This window comes from Balaenoptera musculus, chromosome 5, assembly GCF_009873245.2.
Source record: "Balaenoptera musculus isolate JJ_BM4_2016_0621 chromosome 5, mBalMus1.pri.v3, whole genome shotgun sequence".
In the NCBI taxonomy this organism is placed as follows: Eukaryota; Metazoa; Chordata; class Mammalia; order Artiodactyla; family Balaenopteridae; genus Balaenoptera; species Balaenoptera musculus.
This window is the reverse complement of record NC_045789.1, coordinates 64,031,255-64,054,993: the sequence shown is the minus strand read 5'-3', so window position 1 is coordinate 64,054,993 and position 23,739 is coordinate 64,031,255. Positions and strand designations below refer to the sequence as shown.

General features: G+C 43.4%; 1 protein-coding gene across 3 annotated transcripts in view; it reads right to left on the bottom strand.

Annotated features, from left to right (window-relative positions):
- Nucleotides 1-5,892: 5,892 nt before the first annotated feature.
- The window catches only part of HOPX (HOP homeobox), a 34,235-nt gene continuing 16,388 nt past the window's right edge, over nt 5,893-23,739 (bottom strand). For 2 of the 3 annotated variants that reach the window (XM_036853802.1, XM_036853804.1), the window contains 2 exons: nt 12,887-13,043; nt 5,893-6,693 (listed from right to left, as the gene is read on the bottom strand). In XM_036853802.1, coding sequence (XP_036709697.1) covers nt 6,616-6,693; nt 12,887-13,030 — 222 coding nt within the window. In that variant the 5' untranslated portion in view covers nt 13,031-13,043 and the 3' untranslated portion in view covers nt 5,893-6,615. Of the gene's footprint in view, nt 6,694-12,886; nt 13,044-13,700; nt 13,817-23,739 lie in introns of those variants that run through there. The other variant, XM_036853803.1, reaches the window with a different exon arrangement.

Sequence of the window (23,739 nt, the reverse complement as noted above, 5' to 3'; positions counted from 1 at the left end):
TTTGGGCAGGTATACATTTGAAACAGTGTGAGGTTTTAAAATGGCCCTTTAGTGGACAGTGGAATATGTGGAACAAGATTTCTACATGGAGATGGCCAGGGTTGAGGGAGAGTAGCCAGATGTCCCCAGGAAGGTAACAAAGTCATATCTACCGTATATTTGCACTTAATTCAAAAAAGTATGTACTTATTATCCAAATATTATCTACCTGTTAGTAATCTTTTCCATTAATATGGAAAAATAATCTTTTTTCTCAAGTCCCCAGCGATTGAGAAATGTCTGGTACTCTGTCCAATTACTTTCAGGGTTTGTTGGCCTATGTATCCCTGGCTCTCTTCTACTCTAAGCTCCTGCTTCTCCTGGATTCATAATTCCCCTAGTGGCCAATGTTCCTCCTTCCACGCACTCCTCTCTTCCTTTCTTCACTCTCCCATTAGTTAGGATTCTTTTTGCTGCAAATGACAGACACACCAAGAAGGGAATTCACTAGTTCACAGAGCTAGGAAGGCTGGGATGGCCTGAGGGAAGAGTGGACCTAGCTTCTGTCTGTCTGTCTGTCTCTCTCTTTTTCTAACTTCCATCTCTGCCTGCCTCCATTGTCTCTCATTACAGTGTAACCTTCTCTACGTGGCTGGGTAGATGGCTGCCTGCAACCCCAGGCCTCCACCCTCACAACCCTCCATGCACGAGGTTAATAGAGAACTGCCCCTCCCGGTCCAGTTGGGAAAACCCTGGTGAGGGATTTTGATTGGCTCAGCTTAGGTCAAGTGCCCATACCTTGGTTCAGTCCCCGTGTGTGAAGGGAGGTGGCTTTGTGGTTGGCCAGTCGGGGTCGTGTGTCTAATTCTGAGTAGAGTGGGGAACCTGGGACACTGTGATTGACTGCTCTACCAGGACCACATGAAGTGGGAGGTGTTCCCCAAATGTAAAGGGGTGCTGTTACCCCTTTATAAGAAGAGAGCAGACAGAAACAGAGCTTCTGCCGTCCACTGTGGGCCACAAATGTGGCCCAAGCAGCTCCTTTCCCGGCTCCCAAAGCATCACCAATGCACGGCTATTTTGTGCAATAGTGCTTTCCTAAAGGTAGAAGATAACAAACAGCAGTGACAGAATGGCAGCAGTGGACCAGCATTGTACAGGTGTTAATTTAAAATGAATATTTGACATTTTGAAGTCTCTGAGCCAACTCCACCAGCCTTCTGGGTCAGCCGACTCGTTGCTGGAACCTGCACTCCCATACCAGATCGTTCTTCTCCATCTCTCCTCTCAGTGCCTGAGGGCCCCAGCTAGCCTCCTACCTGAGCGTCCATGGGACACAGTCCTAAGTTCCTGCTACTTTATTGTGCACAGCCACTGAATTCTTCATTTTTTTTTTTTCTCCTTCTAGACCTATGTGTTATAGCCAAAAACACTCATCAGGACGCTTTCATAAACAAAAGAGCAAATTCTCCCTTAGGAAGAATCTTTCTAAGGATATTGTGATTAATAATAAGAAATACATATGTTGCTCTTCATCTTACTCCTGGCACGCAGCTCCTAAAACCCTTGTAGTTTCCTAAGTGATAAGAGTAATGTGAGCATCTTTTGTTATAGTATCTGGTCTTTTGCCCTCAAATAGCTCCAATTTCTGAAGTAGCTCCAGAGTGAGAAAGGTGAAGGGAGCATCTTGTTATTCATAACAAGCCCCTTTCAACCACACCTGAATTTATGTCATGGAGGTGATTTTTGGAAAGCCCCTGGATAACCACAGGATGGGGTTCCCCTGGTCACCGGGGGAACCAATCAGGTGATTAGAGGGTTGGAACTTTCAGCCCCACCCCTCCACCTCTGACCTCCAGGGAGGGGAGAGGGGCTGGGAATTGAGTTTAATCGTGAATGGCCAATGATTTTATCAATCACGCCTCCATAATGAAACCTCCATAAAAACCCCCTGAAGTACAGTGTTCAGAGAGCTTCTGGGTTGGTGAATAGGTGGAGGTGCTGGGAGAGTGCTGTGCCCAGAGAGGGCCTGGGAGCCCCACATCCTTCCCTCGCACACCTTGCCCTTTGCACCTCTTCCATCTAGCTGGTCCTGAGTTATATCCTTTATAATAAACTGGCAATCTGGTAAGAAAACTTTTCCTGAGTTCCGTGAGCTGCTCTAGCAAATCAATCCAATCCGAGGAGGGGGTCTTGGAAACCTCCAATTTACAGCCAATTGATCAGAAGCACAGGTAACAACCTGGGCTTGCGACTGGCATCTGAAGTGGGGGGCAGTCTTGTGGGACTGAGCCCTTAACCTGTGGGATCTGAGGCTAACTCCAGGTAGACAGTGTCAGACCGAATTGAATTGCAAGACATCCAATTGGTGTCACAGAATCGCTGCATGTGGGGGGGAAAAAATCCCACCTATCTGGTGTCAGAACTGAAATATTCTGAGTAGAGTGTTGTAGCAGTGAAAAACAAGCGTTTTTCATTTATACATCCTCTCAGAGCAGTGGTTCAAACAGCAGCTACCTCCTAAAATGGTTTCTTCTCCCAGCTCCCTGTGTATTTATGCACTGGAAACATGCCTACCCTCAAGAATATTAAGGTTAATATTAGGGTTACCTCTGCATGGTGAGATCATGGTTAATTTTTATGGGGTTTGTTTGTTTTATTGTATGTTTGTTTGGGGTTTGTTTTGCTTATCTGTTTCTACAATTAACAAATGAAACTGGTGCCATTCAAGACAAGAGAAAAGGACAGAGCCTGCTGCTTCTGTACGTTTTAGCAGGAAACACAAAACTCTTCCCCACCAGAACTTCTCTGGTGGCGCAGTGGTTAAGAATCCGCCTGTCAATGCAAGGGACACGGGTTAGAGCCCTGGTCCGGGAAGATCCCACATGCCGCGGAGCAACTAAGCCCGTGCACCACAACTACTGAGCCTGCGCTCTAGAGCCGCGAGCCACAAGTACTGAGCCCACGCACCACAACTACTGAAGCCCACACGCCTAGAGCCCGTGCTCTGCAACAAGAGAAGCCACCGCAATGAGAAGCACACGCACCACAACGAAGAGTAGCCCCCACTCGCCGCAACTAGAGAAAGCCTGCGCGCAGCAACAAAGACCCACACAGCCAAAAAAAAAAACCAAAAAAACTCTTCCCCAAAGCCTTCTAACACCGCCTCCCCGCCCCCCCCCACCGCGTGCTTAAACCTAAACCTCATTGGCCAGACTGTGTCACATGACCACAGCTCCGCGTGAGGATGAAAACAGGAGTAGTATTGTATTTTGGTTTTCCAGCCTCAGCAGCCTTCGTAGAGAAAGGAGGTAACAGAGAGAGGGGTTGGGAATAATTATCAGGCTAAGCAACCAACAGTGTCAGCAACAGAACTAGGACACACAGCAAAGAAAGAGGGGATTGTGCAGTTTTTCTCAGCCTGGGGTGGGTATTACCACTTTGGTGTGTGACCCTGGGTGTCCAGAAGAGACTCCTGATATTAAAAGTTAGTTAGAGCTCTGGGTTCTGGTTAAGACTTACCTCAGGCATCAAAATGAACCTTTCCCTGTCCTCATTAGTACTTTGTAGCAGTAGTAATTTTTTTTTTCAAATTTCAATAATTAATTTCATCTGACCCAGTATATCCAAAACACTATGATTTCAACATGTAACCAAGAGAAAAATTATTAATGAGATATTTTACATTTTCTTTTTTCATACTCAGGCTCTGATATCTGGTGGGCACTTTACAGCACATCTCAATTTGGATTAGCCACATTTCAAGTGTTCAATAGCCACATGTGGCTAGTGGCTACCAAACTGGACTGCACAGCAAGCTCTAAAGAGAGCTGATCTAGAGTTAGAGGGAGCTCTAAAAAGATTTTGATCTAGAGTTAGAGAGCTCTAGAGTACTAGCAATAGTAATTATTGTTACTATTTACAAAGTGCTTTTTTTCTTTTAGTAGAGTATTGCTATCTTTGTATTACAGTTGAAAAAGTAAACTCAAGGAGGTTAATATTGGTAACAAATTTACATTTAAAAGGGCACTGACTCTTTCCCTGAGGCTGCCCAGCAGTGCAGAGGTGGAGGCTCAGGTACATTTAAGATTTCACTCCACCTGCTGAACACTAAATCAACCTAATTAAGGTTGATGACAACGAGAAACTAGGGCAATGGGTAGGCCTCTGAAAAACTGACAGAGAGGAAAACCTGGCAAAGTGGTTGGTTGAAGTTGAGTGGTGGTTAAGGACTATGGTATCATCAGGAGTACTTCAAATGCAAGAAATGAACAAATAAAAAACTTGGCTCTAGTTAAACATATATATTAATTGAATAATTAATTAGTTAAAGGATACCTGATCCTCATTCCCTTCCAGCACCTGCTATTTAAGGACTGTTGACTCTTGGTCCTGATAAACACAGGAAGTGATCCTTCTGTCCTAAACATGCTTCTCAGCTCCCAGCTAAAGGCACACTCTCTGCCCAGCTGGTTAACTCTTCTTGTCCCGGATGGCTTATTCTAGAATCATGTCTCTGGTGTGCTGGAAAGACTTCTGAGCTGGGGCTTAGACCTGGTTTAACATCTCTCTCATTGCCTGACATGGGCAAATCTCCATGCTCTGTCTGGATCTGCTTTGCCCACAGTCATATTAACAGCACTTTTTTTTTTTCTCTCTGTTAGTCTGTGTCTATGAAAGTGCTTTGAAAGGTAAAGAATACTCTCTCTATGCGGGTATGTATGATGTGCTCACATTCCTGTATTGTCCCCACCTCTTCCCTTCCTTCTTTCCAGAAAGTGATGTCAGTATCCAGCCCTGTGCTGACAGATTCTCAGACCACCATCAATTAGGTTGCAGAGGAGCAAGCCAGATGAGGCTGTGCTGCTCAGACCCTGGTTCACTGTGTACTGTTTAGAGAAGAAATGTTTTAAGGTAGAGGACGAGGAAGCGTGCCAAGGGTGTTTAATGGGGTCTTGTAAACATTTGTATTCTGCATAACCGCTAGTATTTCTTATTCTGGGCTCTTTATTTTAAAGAACTGGAAAGACTGTGCCTGCATTGTAGGTAAGAGTTCAGAAGTGCACACCAGCATCATTCTGGGCTGGGCTGGCAGACACTGCTAGTGGCTTTTCCAATATCCATGCTCCCCTTCTTTCTTACCAACAGAACCCTAATTTTTCTCAAGGCAGTACTATGTCCAATTAAAAAGACTCACCTTCCCAACTCCCTTGCAGTTGGGAGTAGCCATGTGACCCAGTTCTGGCTAATGAGATGTAGGGGGAAGTCCCTAGATGGGGGCCTCCAGGAACCTTTTTTACAGGGAAAAGTCTTAGCTGGCATTTCCCTTTGCTTTTTCCTTTTTTACTTGAAATGCATCCATCTTGTCTCCATAAACACAAGAGCCACATGCTAAAGATAGGAAAGTAGGAAGATAAAATGTCTGCAAGTTCTTGGCAATCTTAGGGAGCAACCTACCTGCTGATTTCTTATGTAAAAATAATTAATCAATTAAACAAACATACAAAAAGCCTATTTGGTTAATCCATTGTAATCAAGTTACTGCTCCATGCAATCAAACACAATCTTAACCAACGGACTGCTAAGATGTTTAATGTGCTCTGATAGAAAATGGATGCAAATCGACTGTAGAGTCCTTTAGAGCAGTGCTGCTTAAGCTTTCATGTGCATAGACACCACCTGGAGAGCTTGTTGAAAATGCAGATTCTGATTCAGTAGGTCTGGATTGGAGTCTGAGATTCTTCACCTCTCACAAGCTTGCAGCTAATGCTGATGACGCCAGTCCTGGACGACTCTGAGTAGCAAGGATTTAGAAGATGACAGCTCTTTTGTCAGGTGGCTTCTATGTTGAGCTATTCTGTTTTTCTTTGATATGCTTATTATTCAGTTTAAAATCTGCAGAGGACTCAGTGCATTTTCAACAAAATGTTAAGGTTTTATTTAGAATATCATTTTAGAGACAAAAAGCAGTTCATTTTGTTTAGCAAAATGAATTTAACAAATGCATTTAAATAAGGTAAATTCAAGACTTTTGTGGCTTTTTTTCCTTAGTTACTTGATTTTCTGCCAGTGGAAGTTTCTGTCTTCCAGCCTGAGTGCTTTCCAAGTTAATTCAGCTATAATCCAAGGAACTGCTTTATGGAGTCTGAATAACTCAAATTCCCTCTGCATTCTCACTCAATCTCAATGTATTAAATGAAACACAAGGAAAATGACTTAGGGAAGTAGAATTAGAAGGAATGTTTCTCCCTCTTGGTCATGCTGTCTTTTCAACAGAGGCCTTGTCTACTCTGAAATGGATGGTGAAAGTAAATTGTTACTGGGAGGTGATGGTCAAAAAATAAACTTAGATGGTTTTCACACCATCTGTCATCATGACCCGAAGGAAACGCAAGCCACACCACTTCCAGCCAAGCCACTGCTTTACACAGAAGCTGCCCATAGCTTCCTATTGTTATTTTCTTTTCTAGTTATGTACATTTAAAAAAAAAAAAATACAACGTTGTGTTAAATAGCAGGACAGCTAACAGAGGAGCATATGACACTACACTGAAAAACCGAAAGAGCTTGATTAAGCCGAGGAGAGAAACAGCAGATGGTCTTCATGGAGGGAAGCCGCCAATGACCACCATCTCCTCAGTCTGTGACGGATCTGCACTCTGAGGGTAGGCCTTCTGATAGCCGCCACTGGGCCAGGCGCTGCTTGAACCATTTCTGGAGGAGGGAAATATGCAAAATTACCTGTTACATACTGAAAAACTGAAATGTCCATTCTCTTTCTAAAAGTAGCTTCTGTGGCCCAGCTGGAAAAGAGGAAAGCAAGAACTGAGTCCCTGGGGATGGTTCTTCTCATTGTGATACTTATATTTCTGCCTCAGGACCTTTGTACATACTGTTTTCTATGCTTAGAATATCTGACCTTCATTATTTATCTGATGATAAATAATCCTCAGGGCTCAGCTTAAATAGAACCTTCTCAATGAAGCCTTCCCTAACCATTTTATCTAAAGTAGATTCTCCATCCATCTCCTATTCTCTATATTAATACTTTGTTACCTTCACAGAACTTTTAATATCTGTAATTAATTTATTTGTGTATTCACTTGTTTTTAATCTACATTTCCTTCTAGAATATGAGATCCATGAAAGCAGAGTCTGCATATCTTACCATCATTAGCCCCTAGCATAAGGGCTTAACAGAGATTAATAAATGTTTGTTGAATGAATAAAAGAAATTGAAGCATCTCCTTGATGCCCCAGATAAATCTGTATGGCTGCTATACCTCATCAATGTGTGACGATCTCAAGGGCCTTGGTCATCAGTAGCACTTAGTAAGAATTTGTTGAATAAAATGAATGAAAAACTAAGCATTGAACAACCTTGGGGCACTCCTTTTTGAGGATCCATGGAGTAGTCTAGACCAATCGTTCCTGCTCCAGGGCCACTGAACAGTGAGAAAAGAGCAAGTGGGATTCCCAGTTTACTCAAAATCTTCTAGCTCTTTGTGACCCAAACATTCACACCTCGCAAAAGTGACTATGGATTTAGGAAAAGCCCCAGATGGGATACTTCTAGACAAGGTACCATGTGAGGGCTAAAACATATTTTATGCATTTTAAAATGTATATAAAGGCATATAGATCTGCCTTTATTATATCCCTGAAGGGCGGGGGAGTCTGCAAAGTGGAGATAAGGAGACCCATGCTGGGGAATAGTCTGGGGTATGAACCAGGTTGGCCAGGAGGAATCTAGATTTTTAAACAACAACATTGAAGAGGCAATAGTGAAGAAATAGAAGCAGCAAGCATTAATCCACATGGGAGAGGATGAGTAGAGGGCTCTGTGGGAAGGCAGGACCTCCAGGCTTTTTTCTCCTGTGCTTCCCAACCTTTCACACATCATGGCACACTTTGAGAATGAAGACGTTTTCATGTCATACTGTAGGTGACCACTGGGGGCTCTGCAGTCCTGGGCCCTGCCAACAGGAAGCTCTATTGTAACCAACTGGCTCTGAGAACTTAAGGAAGTTAGAGCACCAGTCAGCTCAACTGTAAATGAAGAGGTAAACTTAGGGGCTTTCTACTGTCCTTTGTAGTGTTTCTAAAATTTACCTGTTCTAGGGGTCAGTAGATGAGGGGACAGAAAGGAAGCAAAAAGAATACAGCTGTGGGATAGATGCCAGACCTGGAATGTGCTGATGGAGATGGTATGGTGAGAAACACCTAGAGGGCTCTGACTTAGCACAGCCAGATGCAGATTCAACCTCTGAACAAACAGGGTGGGTTCTAGGGCCATGCGTGGGAAGACCTCATCTCGGCGGAGATCTAGGGAATCAAAAGGCATTTCAGCATAAGCCCAAGATGAGAAGAAAGGGGGAGAACCACAGGGGAAGGAGTGCTTCTAAGGCTCAAGGTCTGTAGAGCTAGAAGGGAGCAAGCCCACAGCACGGTCTAGGGCTCTGCACCAATGCTCACCTGGCTGAACAGCAAGGGACCATGCCTATAACTCGCCCTAACTGTTCAACAGTTTACACACTGAAGTGCCTAACAGCTGTCAAGATCAGTTGTCTTATATACCTTTGTACTGTGGGGTGGCAGCAGAGAAAAGTAATCTAAAGCCAGGGGCAGCAGACTACTCGTAGGGAAGCTTTCTCTTTGGGGGTTGCTCTCTGGGTGCCATAGTTCACTCCTGGGGATCTCCAACCTTAAGAATACAGAGCTCATGTATCTTTGGTGGCTTTAACCAACGTTCTACTGCTAAAGGTGGGCATATTTGCTTCTGTGATCCATGTGTGTATTTAGTTAACTCTGGAGTCTGGTGTGAGAGCAGCATAGTTCCAGTTTCATTAATGGGGTAGCTCTGCAGGGGTTTCAAGGCTACAAGGTCTGATTAAACAGAATTTCCAGTTTCTAGAGCTGAGTAAATGGCAGAGTTTTACAGACTGACTAATTAAAACTTGGAGGGGGAAAGGCTCATTTTCTATCAGGATTCATTTAAGACAAAATGATTGAGCTGGCTTCATTCAGAAGAGCCACCCACATCTTTATACTAGTAATGAAGCAAAATATTAACGTACAGTTACTGAAAGTAACTTCAGCAATGACCAGATCTGTGAATCGGTGAGTTGGCATCCAAATGCTTAATAAATTGAACCCTAGCATTGGGGGATGGGAGGAAGTTCAAGAAAAGCTCAACTATTTTTCACAGATATATATTTTTTAAATCACATATGTATATAATAATTTAGCAAACCAGTTGCTCTCCAACAAAAATCATTAAACACCTTGCTTGCTTTTTTCACCTCCGGAGCTGAATCTTATCACATCTCACTCACATCAATACTAATTTTCCACCTGGCTTTCTCCTTCTCTTCTTTGTTTCAGTCATCCCCTGGGAAAGACATTCATCCCTAGCTTGCTTATGAATGGATGCCCTCATTAGCCTTGCCCATTGATGGAGATTTATTTACTCTGAGAGAACAGATGATAATTAGACACTGTGATGGGGAAGGGGTGAGGCAAAATAATATTGTTCCTGTCCTTTTCTCTAGTAACTAACATTTCATTCTTTTTAGGAGGAGACCTTTAGAGGTCTTTATTCCACTGATAAGACATCTAACAACTAAAACCAGGGTTCTAGAAAGAGTCCCAGGACATCAAGAGGGGATAAAAATCCTGGAAACCAATCTAAGAGCCAACTACACTGGGATTGAATCAGTGATAATAGAAAATGGAAGATCATTCTAACCTCCCAAGGGGCTGATAAGAGCTTTCCCAGCCCCTTCTCACACTGACTTCAAAATGATAAAAGACACAGGGATTGGGATTCTGTAAGGTTTCTCTAATTTAAATATAGGAGATATCTAATTACTGTCATGAGAAAAAACCCATTCTAGGATCCCAGTAAATGCACCTTAAAAAGTTATTTCCATTAGAGCATCCTTCACTTCTTTCTGGGTTCCTATAGGTGTCCCTCCCCCGACCACCCCAAGTAGAGAACATTGTCCTACAGTGGGACAGTTATAAAGAGGTCAAAGCCCCCAGTCAGAGAATATGTCAACATTTTAGTCCCTCTTGCCTTTGCCAAAGTATCAGCAGTGTGAATCAGCTTGAGTTAACTATCTCATAGGAGCATCACATGCTTATTTTTCTTCTCCTAGTGTTACTTGTTCTAGGAAAATGAATACGAATCCAATTCTGGAAGTGGGTGGTATTAGGCATAAGGGACCAAGCATAGGAAATAAATATTATTTTGGCTTTGATGACCTTTTCTCATGGAAAAGGGCAATGCTAACAAATAAAAGAAACAGGGGAAGTGCTGATGCCAGACACTGCTTATGTTTAGGCCCAACAAACCTGGCCTCCATCAGTTATTTAAAGGGTCCCTACGGGGAAACCATTCTCACCCACCAGTGACATGGGGGTGAGAGGGTTGGGAAGGGGTTAAGGGGATGGGAGGGAAGGATGGGAAGTTGGAAGATGAGATCCAATCTGGTAAGGGATGACGGAGGGTTACCTAGGAAGCCTCTTTCCCTGAAACTGCTAAATTCTGCCTCTCTCTGAGCTCTTGGGTCTCAGATGCTTCCCTGTGGTTGATGCCAGAAGACAGAGGGGCAAGCCGAGCCGTGGCAATCTCAGGGAGGAAGAAGGTGTTAGCCTCGCGGCAGGAAAAGGAAGCGAGGAGCCCTGCTCTGAGGCTGACTCATTCCCCCGAATGCTTACTTCAGGGCTGAGTCTACCATTTGCTCATTTGAGGATGGGAGAAGAGGGGGGGATGGGAGAAGGGCTGCCTGAAAGGGGCAGAGGAACCTGCTCTCTAGGGGTCTGAATTGGCTGACCTCAATTATAGAAGGGTGCCCTCTCTTTCTTCCTGCCCCTAACCTGATCTCAGTTCAGTTCTCTCGTATAAGGTGAATCTTGAGGAAAGATTGAATATAGGCTGAGATGACTCATTTACTGCATGGATTTTTTTTCAGGAAGAAATAGAACATAAATTGAATTTTCAGTGCTTCCCTCCCACCCCACCCAGTTGTTTCCATTCCTTTTCTGTGGAGACAAAACAGCATGGTAGTGAAGCGTCTGGGCCAGGGGGCCAGACTGCCGGGGTTCAGATCCCAGCGCTGCTACTCCCCAATGGTGGTCTTCAGCAAGTTATTTAAGCTTTCTGTACAATGGGGCCAAGAGTGCCCATCTCATAGCATTGTTGTGGCAAATAAATGATTTAATACTCGGAGAGTACCTGGAGCAATAGGCGGCAAGTGTCATCTGTTACAAAGGCCAGCATAATCATTCTGCTTTACAGGTAAGGGAATGACAGTCACTTGCCAAGGGAGAATCAGGCTAATACGGGGCCCATGGTAAACCCACAGCCTTAAAGTTGAGTTACTGTTTCTGTGATCACTCCTCTTTTCTAAATATAGTGTGGGATTGTAAATGACAACAGTTCAGCAGGCTGCCTCCTGGGGAGAGCTGGGGTTCTGAGAAACATGAGCTGTTAGACTTGGGTTAAAGTACATCACCTTCCATTAAGTTCTGGTTCTGCCTAGCCAGCTTTCTGTTCCCTTTGCAAAAGACTGATATGCTGGACTTTCTGTTTGACCTAGGAGAGGGAGGATTTTCTCTGGGCAAGTTCTCCAAAGGCTTAATTAGTAAAAATCATTTTGGACTTGGTATCCAAAATGGATCTTGGGGTCTTGGTTCTAGCATTCACTGGAGCTCCCATTACAAGCTTTTAAGCCTCAGCTAAGTATGATTCATGGTGAGGAGAGAACAAAATGTCTGAATGCTCTGGTCTATAAGATGGGAAGAATAAGAAAGTCTCTGCTTTAGACCTGCGACTAGAGGTGTGAATTGCTTTGGGCTCCCATGGGAGGAGAGGTGCTAGAGGAGTTCCAAGTGGCATAGTCATGCAGAACTATTTGTCTTTCCATGACCAAAGGGGAAATAGAAGTCAGAGTTTAGACAGGGGTTTAAGAAAAAAAAAAAGGTGAAGGAGCCAATACTGCACCTTCTGCACCTAGTGGTTAAAAATCATGGGCAGTGTTGCATTCTCTACCCTAAACAATTTTCAGGATAATAGAGGAGCTTTTAAAATAAATAAATAAATCAATGCACTTATGGTGACATCTTTTTCCACTTCCTTCAGTTGTAATGTCAGATGTCTACCTTCTCAGAAAACTCCAGAAAAGGACCCTAAACCTTAGAGCCGTGGAATTTTTAAAAACCGGAACCAAATCTCCCTGGCTCCGTGCAATTTTAGCTCTGCAGCTAACCGGAAGCTGCAGCGCGATGTGATGCAAAGAGCGTGCTTAACGACCTGTGCCATCACGGCAAGTCTCTCCCTCTGAACCTCAGTTTCCTCGTTTACCAAACCTGAGGGCTGAATTTATAGCTGATCACTAAGATCCCTTCCAGCTCTGACACTCCCGCTGAGAATAGATTTGAGGGCGTTGGGCTCAGAGGGCGCACACTGCACCTCTCCTGGAAGGTTTCGCTTCCAGCCCAGAGGAGAAAATAAACCCGGGAAAGCGAGACAAAAGTGGGCCAAGGAACGCTGCTCCCAGCCCGGAGGGAGGAGAGAGCGTTTATCCCGAGCTGTAGGGGAGAGTGGGAAAGCAAGGAGAAGGGAGGGTGGGCGTGGGGCTTCTAAGCAGCTCCCGCGGGAGCCACCGGGCTGGGGTGGAGGGACAGACCTGGCGCCCGTGGAGCCGGGAAGCTGGGATGCTGCGGTGGGAGCGATGCAGGTCTGGGCTCCCGGGGTGCGGGCAGAAGCGACGAAAGAGCCGGGGGAAGGAGGCCAAGAGGGAGCCGAGGGCAAGGGCGGCCCCCCACCTTCTCGAGATCGCCCAGGCGAGGGTGGGCGCGGCGGGTCCCCGCGGGCAGGAGTCGGGCGCGCGCGGGGGCTTACCTGGGTCTCCTCCTCGGAAAGGCCGGCCTCGGCCGCGATCAGGCACAGCGTGGTGGGGTCCGGGTGCTTGTTGACCTTGTTGAAGTTGTACTCCAGGATCTCCACCTGGTCCTCAGTGGGGCCGCTCGCGGTCTCCGCAGACATGGTCCCGACACGGCTGCGGGAGAGGGAGAAGCGGCGGGGTGAGCGAGGCCCCGGGCGGGCGGGACGCAGGGAGGAACGGCGATCCGGGGCGCTGCCGGGCACCTTCAGCCCCCGGGGCTGTCCCCGCCCGCGGTCGCACGGCGCGCGGGTCCCCGGCGCTGCAGGCTGCTGCGGGAGCCTGCCCGGGCTCCTTCCAGGGGCGCGCGCCTAGGGGTCCCGCCGCTGAGCTGCGCGTCCTTGGGCTGCGCTCCTGCCCCGAATTTTTACAAGTTTCTCCGGGGTCAGTGGTCTGGGGTGGTGGGAAGAAGCTGACGCCGCGCCCTCCCGGCCTTGAGCCTTTAAGAAAGGAGTGGAGGAAGCGCGGCGGTGATTTTGAAAAGCCGTCGTCAAAGCTTCCTCCTGGGAGGAGCTGCCCTGGGTACAGTCCTGACAGATGGCGTGGCTGGGCAGCCCCGAGTCCGCGGCGGGGACGCCTCACCCGTGCGCGCCCTGCCGCCTCTAAAGCAGTTTAGCACTTTGCAGCCCTCGCCAGGGAGGGCCGCACACCCCTACACCTCCTTCAAGGAAATGACCCACAGGACAGAAGTTACTTCTCAAAGTTGGGGAAATGGGGGCGGCGCTTTTAATCTCTTCCTTTTACAGAGGTGAAGATAGGTCCGCAGTGATTTACCCCTGCAGTTCCTAAGGCCGGGAACTGAGCATCAGGAGAAAGTTCCACCTGAGGGCTTGTGTAAGTCACTCGAAGATCTGCAACCTCCTCCTCCATCCCTTCACCCCCGATTTTTCTAACTAAAGCCATGAGTCAGAGGCCTCCAGCCAACTCAGCTGTTCACTTCCCAGCGTGGCCTGGACATTGTTCCACAGGGTCCACCAGAGTCCACTTCACTATGTTCCTCGCTAGAAGAGGCCTTCCAAGATAGAGCCAAAACCCAACTGAGGATCTACAGCAGCTGTCTCTGAAATCAGACATCCCCTCTAGCTGTATTAAAATTAACTGTAAAGTCAAGAGAATTGGCCGGTTACCAGCTTCAAGGTCTCTTGTATTTCCTTGCTTTAGAGCCAAACATTACTCTAGCAGATCTGGGGCAACATGACTTCCTGCTACATCTCTCATACCTAAGTAGCCTCTGAAATGGGACCAAAAAATGGCAGATGTGCACCCCTCCCCTCCCCCCAATTTAAGATGTATTGAGGTATAGGAAGTTAGAGTCTTCAAGTTCTTGGCTGAGCACTTGGTAGAGACAGGTCAGCTCTTGCCATTGCTGACGGTAAAAGACAAGCACAAGTGTGGGAATCACGTTGGTTTGTTGTTTTAACAAACAATTGCAAAATCATCCAGCACAATCCTGAGTAGGTTTTGATGTGGTTTGTGCCTGGGGATGAGCCACACTCCACTGATCTGCCTGCATAATGTCCCCGATGCCGTGGCAAGCTTTTCAAATGTGACCTGCACCCTGGGCTCCCTAAATAAATGTCTTTCCCTCTCCTCTTGGTCACCTGAAGAGGCTTCTCAGGTGAGACAAGAAGCCATTCTACTGTGAGAGATTCTGGGCTTAAGCCAGCTGTCAGGTCATAGTGAAATCTTCGTGATTTTAGGGAGTTCTGTGCATCCCCGCTTAATCTGTCCCCGTGATTCCTGTCACAGTGCTGAGGAAGGACGGGGTCAAGCCAGGTCGTAAATGCCTCTTCTCCTGTTGGCACCATCTCCCCCTTTCTCTGACACAGAACTTCAGAGCTGGAAAGAACCTTGGTGACCAGCAACTGAGAATGGAAAGCCTTGGCTTCAGTTTCAGTCCTGTGCTCTTCTAGACCCTTCTCAGCGGGCCATTCTGTCTTTAGTTTGGCACAAAAAAATCAGGAGGGCAACCGTGTAAATGCAGGCAGGGGCTTGTTGCTGTTTTGAATGGGCTTTGACTGCCCTCGTAGGATACCAGTTCCAGCCAAAGCTGCCCACTGGAACCACCCACCGCTGCGCATTTTGCCTGAAAAAACAAAGGAGAGGGGAAACTGCTGCCTCTGATTTTATTCCTTGCCCTAGAAAGGTTCCATCTAATTCCAGTTACACAGTTATGCTGGCTCTTCCAGGAAAATTTTTGCCACTGCTTTGTAGACTCCCCAGTCCTTCAGAAGTGTTCATCACATGCACAGATTTCTAAACTGGACTCAGATTCAAGGACTGTTCTACATGTACTTCTTTCCCTCTTTCGGTTTTTTAATTGCTATTATATAATTCATGGGTGACTCATGTTCTTACATTTAATCAGGTGCATTTTCTCTTACATTTTTGCAGCTCTCTGTTACAGGACTTTGTATGAGGTTTCATGGAAAGGTCCACTTGACTTTAAAGTACTCCTTGGGTTAGTTGGCTGAGGGCCATTGGACTTGGTTGGCTGCTAAGGAGACTTGTGGGAGGACCATTTGAAAGTACCTACTTCTCTAAGGTACACTAAACAAACAAACTTGACTTCTAGAAATGAGGATGGAAGATCTAACCACGATAGAGATATCTACCTGTTATTTCTCCACAAAACTCAGCCTCTGTTATTTCAGCCCTCTTTGGTTGACATGTGTTTGCTGCTGCTGCTTCATTTCTTCCCTCCCTCTCTTTCTTTCAAAGGAAACTTACAAATCAAATCACCCTAGTAACCTTGGCCTTATAAAACTTCTCAACTCTTTCCAGTAAGGAAACTGTTGAAAAGTATCTCTGAAGGTAGTCTAAACAATGTCAGATGAAAAGAACTAGAAATATTTCAAAGCTTCTTAAACTTCAATCTGAGCACAAGCTCTATTGTTGCTGTAGTTATTAATATCTTATGAAACATTCAAAGAGTAATTTGTCCTGTGGTTGTGTTTTCTTTTGTGATTGGGGGAAGACAATGCGTAAACATTTTCGAGAGATTAAATGAAAACTGCTGGCTTTTTTCTAAATTCCAATGCCTGGGTAGACAATGTGTGCCAATATGACAGCTTTACCTTTGTCCCCTAATCCTGTAGTCATTTATTTTAAAAGTATCTACCTATATGAACCAGCTCACGAAGAGTGCTACAAACTGGAACCTGCAGAACTCTCTTTGGGCTCACATTTACCATCTTCTCCTCCCCAACCCAGCCATTCTGACCTCTTTGTAATGCCGCTAATTCTAAACCGAGACAAGAAGATTATCAGTGGCAGATACTCCTCATAAACAATCCCATGGTGAGCCGCCCAAAAACAAAGAAAGCAGATGGATCATTCTTTAGGGGTGTCTCCCAATTTAGTTTAGCCTGAATCTCCTTTATGCTCACTGTGGACTTTCTGGAAGCAGTGGGCTCTTGAAGTATTCTGTGTTTTCTTAAGTGAGAAAAATAATATAGCACCATTTCCCCAAGAGAAGTGGTGGGTCTTTGGAAGTGTATAGAGTTTCCTCACTTGTCACTGACTGAACTACTCTGGATGGGGTTTGAGGGGGGGATCACCCAAGCTGTCAGTGTCTCTCAGAAATTGACAAATGGGAGTGGAATACTGATCTGCTTCCCCAGGTTAACAACAAGGCTGGTTTTAAAAGAAAGGATTTTTTTGTTTTTGTTTGTTCTTTAAATATGAACCTGGTGGTTAATATCCTTAAGCTTAGGATAGTTCTCATGCCATGGCTGGGCCTCAGATTCACCTGTAGAAATGTGCAAGCACACTGTTGACCTCCTGAACCAAAACCACATTGTAGGAATCCAGCATGGGGGAGACACAAAAAGTATCTCAGCTCTCACAAGAGTTTGCAACTTAATCATTAAAATCAACTGTAAATGTTTAGAGCTTCTTATACCTTATACCGTTAGGATGCTTTAAAATATCTTCTAACTCTGATGCTGTATATCATCTCAACACTTGAGTAGACAGTATGTTGAGGTAGTTTTAAAAGAATAAGCTTTTAAAAATATACATTGGAGAGGAAATTTAGACGTTATGCTATTTACCTTTTGTATATATGGTCAGGAATGTGGAAATTGTCTTTAAAATTATGAATTATTAAAAGAAATTTCCCCATGCTTTCAAAAATTCAGAAATAATATAAAACTCTTTAAATGTTTTTTCAGAAAAACCCATTCTTTTGTTGAGATCAGAGTTTAAGAAAGCAGGTCATCAAAAGAAAAATTCCTTCTACCTTATCATACAAATTTTCATAATTGATTTAGAAGCTAAAAATTACAGTGGAAGAGACTTGCCAACCTTGATAAATGATTGTCCTCTAAATTCTTAAATTTTCCAGTGAGGGAAATGCTAAAGTTTAAGTTATTATTTATATAGACAATTTATATAATACAACTTAAAACTGAACATTAGATTATGAATACACCATATACACAGTGTCATTGCTGTCTTCAGAGAAACAAGATTCCAAATTTAAATAGGAAAAAACATTTTTTAATGCTATATTGATTCCAGTTTTACCTATTAAAAAAACTGGAGGAAAATACAACAAAATGTTAACAGTGTTTATATCTAGATAGTGAGACTACACATGACCTAAAATTTTTCTTCTTTTATTGTTCTGTTTTTTCACATTTACTACCCTGAAGTTAGAAATTAAAACTTTTTTCTTAAAAAATTATTCCTTTTTTAGATTAGTTCCATCACATATGTATGGATCCCTAAAAGACCTTTTTTTTAGTTTTTGTATTTTTGAGATACATAAAAATTATATTGTACTGTATATAATTCTTTTGTTATTGCTTTGTTCATCAGCATGTTTCCAAGATTCATTCATGTCTCAGCATGCAGAGAACTTCATTCATATTCTGTGCTATTTCCATTTAGTGAATATATTGCAATGTATTTATGTCTTTTCCTGTTGGTGGATATTTGGGTTGTTTCCAGTGTTTTGCTATTATGAACAATTTTCTCTGAATATTTTTGTATATATCCTCTGAAGCACATCTAGGAAGGCTTCTCTAGGCGTGGAACTGGTCATAACGTATGTGACTAGTAGCTTTACAACATTATACCAACTTCTTTTCCAAAATTGTTGAACAAAACTATACTCCTATCAGCAGTATATAGCATTTCCTTTGCTCTGCATTCTCATCAACGCGTGGATTGTCAAACTTCTTAATTTTTTTCCAAAATTGTTATATATTCTTTTTGTCCATGAATAATATTTAAACCTACTTGAAGCTATTTATGTTTCCATCCTGATTAACTTCTTGAGGCTAAAAGGTTCCATATGTTTACTATTTACTGTAAAAACGTATTTCCTGTTCCAGCCCAGAAGGAGATTTGAGGTATTTTTGGAGGGTTTAGAGTCTGTCTCCAGGCTAGCTTGTTATTTCCACTGATCACCAAGAGCCATACGGAAGATATATGTAAAACTAAGTACAGCAGACCTTTTGTCTGTATAATGCTAAAGATGTTACTCTCTTCCCTTCTACAGAGCTCCTGGGAGTCAGGACTTGAATCTGCACTTAAAAAATGTGTAACCATATCAATTTATTGTCCCCCGCCCTTAAAGCGAATATCAAAGTCTCCAGATGAAAACCACAGAGATGGATTTAAAATGACTGAATAAGGAAGAAGAAAGGATGTAGGGATAGACAGGAAGTGTAAAAGAGAGAGATTATTCGGCTGTGAGCTTAAAATAGGATATAAACATGTGAAGTCAAATAATGTGCTCAGTGTTTGAACTGCAAGACCGTGATCATGGGGGTGCTGAGTTCTAGTTCAAAAGCAGGTCGCCGTTAGTTCTTTCAGTTTCGTTCACAGTTCTCTCTTCGGAATCGGAATGGAATTAGTCCTGTTTTGTGGTGGAGAAAGGTTAACTAACTTATCTACAGCATCAAAGGAAGACTGAATTCTTTTATTCTGGCCACAGCTGTAAAGGCAGCTCTTGATGTCATGAGCATCAAGATTGATGCCTACTTCCAAAATGTAGTCTCCTTATGCTCTCTTGATGTCAGAAATTCTAAGATATCACTGAATGCCCTGCTTGGATCTTTGAGCTCTAATTTTAGTCATAGTCTGTCACTTTAGTGAATAACTGGGGCTGGGGCAGCCAGGCCATTGCTGACCAACCGTGGGGTCTCCAGCCTCATTCCCTTAGCGGCTGCCACAGCCCAGCACTCTTGCAGACCTCCTCACATCTCCTGGGAAAGCCCTAGTATCTACTTGACCCCAAGGCAACAGAGAGAATGGGATGGCCCCTTTCAAGTTTTGTTCTGACTCCACATTTTGAGGTGCAGATACATTGGGGAAATTTGTTCAAGTTTGGTAAGATCTGAGCTCCTAACTTTTGACCCAGTGTAACAGCTACAGGCACACACAGAACCACCCGCCATCTCACAATGACAAGCACGCTGTTCTCCCAGAACATGCTGCACTTGACTCTATGGGGCAGGAAGGCTGGGATGCCAACTAGTGCTTGAATTCATGCCATTCCAACTGGTCGCCAGTGACCATACCAGCCCAAGTACCTCTCATTCCCCCAGTTTTGTCAGGCACAGGTGTCATCAATTTGGTTTTCAGTGTTTCAGCCCTGCTCAGGGGTTGCATATCTCTTAGTAGTTAAGTCAAGTCTTAAAAATATGAAGTGCTGGGCTTCCCTGGTGGCGCAGTGGTTGAGAATCTGCCTGCCAATGCAGGGCACATGGGTTCGAGCCCTGGTCTGGGAAGATCCCACATGCCGTGGAGCGACTAGGCCCGTGAGCCACAATTGCTGAGCCTGCGCGTCTGGAGCCTGTGCTCCCCAACAAGAGAGGCCACGATAGTGAGAGGCCCGCGCACCGCGATGAAGAGTGGACCCCACTTGCCACAACTAGAGGAAGCCCTCGCACAGAAACGAAGACCCAACACAACCATAAATTAATTAATTAATTAATTTTTAAAAAAAAGAATAAAGAGACTTTATTAAAAAAAAAAATACTAGCTCCCTCCTTCTAAAAAAAAAAATATATATGAAGTGCTGCCTTCTTTTAAGTTTTGCATATCTGACGTGCGCTTTTATATGTGCTCTGTGTAATTGCCAATTCAGCTTAGTACTTTCCAGGTCCTCCTCTTTAGACTTGCTTTCCTCTTGGCTTAGAAGCCGCTCTGTTTTAGGAAACCCAGCAGAATTAAGAGTAAGATGAAGTTTGAGTTAATGTAGTTAAAAGGTTAAATAATTAGAAATCCTGAATACTAATCCTTTGAAATATCACTTTGCTGAGCCTCCATTTCTTTTCATGCGAAGAAGGGGTATAATAATACACACCTGAGTCTAGCTCACAGCTCTGTTGTAAAGTTCATATGATATCATTGTAGGGAAAGTGTTTCTAAACTGTAAAGTGCTTGCTTGTGGAAGATACTGATACTATTGTTCTTTAAATGACCATGAGCAAGGAGTGCAGTAGGGCGTCTTCTGGGTGGCAAACTGGTAAGAATCGTTTGTAAGTTTCACTCTTTCTGGGTTTCAATCCCTTTTTTCATCTTTCTGGAACGGTAACGCACAATGATTGAAATTAGAACCTTTTTTAAAAAATCAAATGCTGTATATACTGCTTCATTGAAAGATGTGTCTCTGGATGGAGCTTCTCAAGCCTAACACATGGGGGTGGCAGGTTTTCTCATTAGCAAAATTCTACACATTGTACGTTGATTTGAACTTAGTTGTTGACATTTTCACTAAAATATTTGTTTCTTTGCTCACTCCTCAGCACCACTCCCTAACTTATACTTTCCTCTCATCTACTACTGAGGAAGCATCACTAGGACAGAAGATGAATAGTGAGGAAGTTAATAATAAGCAGGAACAATTATTCTATGAATTGGTGAGTAGATTTTTTGAGGCCACCTTGGCCTATGAGAATAATGACCTAATTGTTTTGAAATAATTTGTTCATGGGCTTGTCTTCCCTACTAAATTATATGCTGTCCTGTGGTAGATGTGTCGTCTCTTATACATTTCCATCTCCCCAGCATTCATTAAGAGTTCCACCACTTAATAGGTGCTCATTGTATGTCTGTTGAACTGAATGTAACCAGTGGCATCTGGCATGACTTGATTTAGGACAAAAGTTTGGAAGACAGTGCTCTGTGTTTTCAACACCCAGGAACTGCCATATTCAAAACCAAAACATAACATTGGAAAAAATAACGTTCTTGCCTCCTAATACCCTTTGGTCCTCACTGCCTCAAATAACACAGAGCTGATTCCTACTTTTGAATCAGATACAGAAACCTCACCTGTTATAACAATAACAACATATATTTATTAATTGCTATGTGCCAGGCACAGTCCTAAATGTCTTAGACATATTAACTCATTTAATCGTTAGAGGAACAGTAACACTGTGTTAGGCATGCCTATTGTCTCCATTTTACACATGTGTAAACTGATGGAAACATATACCTGCCCCAAGGAGATGTATATAACTTGCCCCAGATCACAAATCAAGTGAGTGGCAGAGTAGGCATTAAAACCCAGAAAGTCTAACTTCTGCATCCATGTTCTTAACTACTACACTGCATTTCCTCTGTGTACCAAGTAGCTATGTAGACAGAAGAGCCTTGATGGGTGGTAGTGGAAAAGGGGCAGTAAAGCTGAGTGGTGCACCTGGGACAGGATCAGGCAGTGTCCTCTGTCTGCTCCGGCTTCCTTGTGGGGCAGGGCTAGTCTGGGAGCAGAGCTTCCCTCCCTGTGACACGATTCTCAACCTTGGTGACCAGACATGGCTCTGACCCAGCTAAATGGATTAGCTAGTGATTTCAGTTAATACCACCAGCACCACCAGCCAGGCTGGCTCTCTTTTCCCCACATGCTCTTCTTTAATTGGTACAGACGTAAGTGAAAGATGACATTATGTGAATAATACAGTACACAAATGAGAAAAAGTTACAGCATCTGACAGAATGGAATAGAAGAGTTGGCTTCAACCAAACCAGCTGGATCTTAGTGACTATTGCTGCTGTTTTAATCCCTACATGTACAAAGTTTTGTTGACTTGATTAGGGAACCTCCTAAAACTATTGTTGGAACAAACCCGTCAGTGCTTTAGTCTTTTTACAGCCACTTACAGAAAATAGCAAGATATTATGAAAAGCTATTGGAAGGGAGGGTGTCCGTGACTGACTTCCAGCAGTGAATTAATCATTAATTAACCCTGGACATAAAATTCTTTGTGTGCACACTGAGTTGTTTTCACTGATAACCCAGCTCATGTTCTAATCCAAAGATTTGTATGTGGAAACATGGAAAAATGACGAAAGCCAATAATAAAACCTTAGACTTCTTCTGTGAAATAAGTGGAGCATTTAGTCTACCTTCTTAGAAATAAATGGGCAAATGAAAGTGAGCAATCCCATTTCTACAATCTCCTTAGAGGAGATCTCCATCTTGTAAACAGGTCACTTTTCCAAAGGTCTGTCTCCACATGATTGTTAAGAATTCAGAAAATCTTTCCTTTAGAAAGAACATTGTAAATTGTAGATAGAATCCCAGGCTAACCCACAAAAGGGAGTGTAACTGAAATGCTATGTATTCATAACTGGAAAAAAGTAGAAAATAATCCTGATGAAATATCGTAGTGAAATGTAATAAGAAATTGTTTCTTTATTTTGAAAGTAATGCTTAAGAAAAAGCAGTTTTATTGGGTTGGCCAAAAAGTTTGTTTCGGTTAATGAATATGTTGTTCAATAAAGTTCTTGGTGAAAATGAAAAATGGGTCTTTTATTTTTACTTAAAACCGAACAAACTTTTTGGCCAGCCCAATAATTAAAATTTGACTTAGAGAGGTGAGGTTTTGGTGCAGATACTAAAGGGGTTTTCAGGGCGCTTTTGAGAATATTAGAGGTTTATAGCACAACTACGATATATGCCAAGTATGCACAATAGTCCCTGACACACTGTTGGGTGTGCAGTGCATACTTACTGAATGCATGTTGACTGAACTTTATTTTCACTTCAAGAAGTATGACTTTTCTTTATCTTGATATAAAGGCATAATAATTAGAGCTGTAGTTTTTGTGTGTCATAGATGAAATAAGGAGGTGGAAAGAGGAAGAAGGAAAGAAGGGGAATGCTGAGAAGTACTGATGTGAAAAGTAGGTCGTCTGAGATATGATTAATGATGTGAATGTGAATGATAAAGAAAAAGCCAGAGGTTACTTTGCATGGTCTTCTCCTCATCCTTCTACCCAAGGGATAAGGAAGAAGAGGGTAGGAAAGATTTTGTGCCTCATGTTTCCTGAGCCAGCCCCTAAGTGGCGCTGTCAGACAAGAACAGTTTAGTTGCTGGCCAGAGCTCTTTGTAGGTGGAAGGGGAAAGAGAAGCAGAAATAAAGTTCTTTTGAGTATATAGCATTAATTACAGAGGGAATGTTTATGTATCTTTAATAGATAAATTATATGTAGGAACTATTCTGCACTCATTAATGAGTGAAATCACTACACTGGTATGGAATAATGGAAAGAGCACTGGGAAAGGAGTCAGACCTGGATTTCAACTTTAACTTCTCCATTTAATAATCACATGACCTTGGCTGAGGTAGTTTTTTTGGGGTTTTTTGGTTTGTTTGTTTTGTTTTTCTAACTGTAAATGCCTACTTTATTTTTTATGTTTATTTTTTATTTACTTATTTTTTTCTTATTAGTCATCCATTTTATACACGTCAGTGTATACATGTCAGTCCCAATCTCCCAATACATCACACCACCACCGCCAGCCCCCGCCACTTTCCCCCGTTGGTGTCCATACGTTTGTTCTCT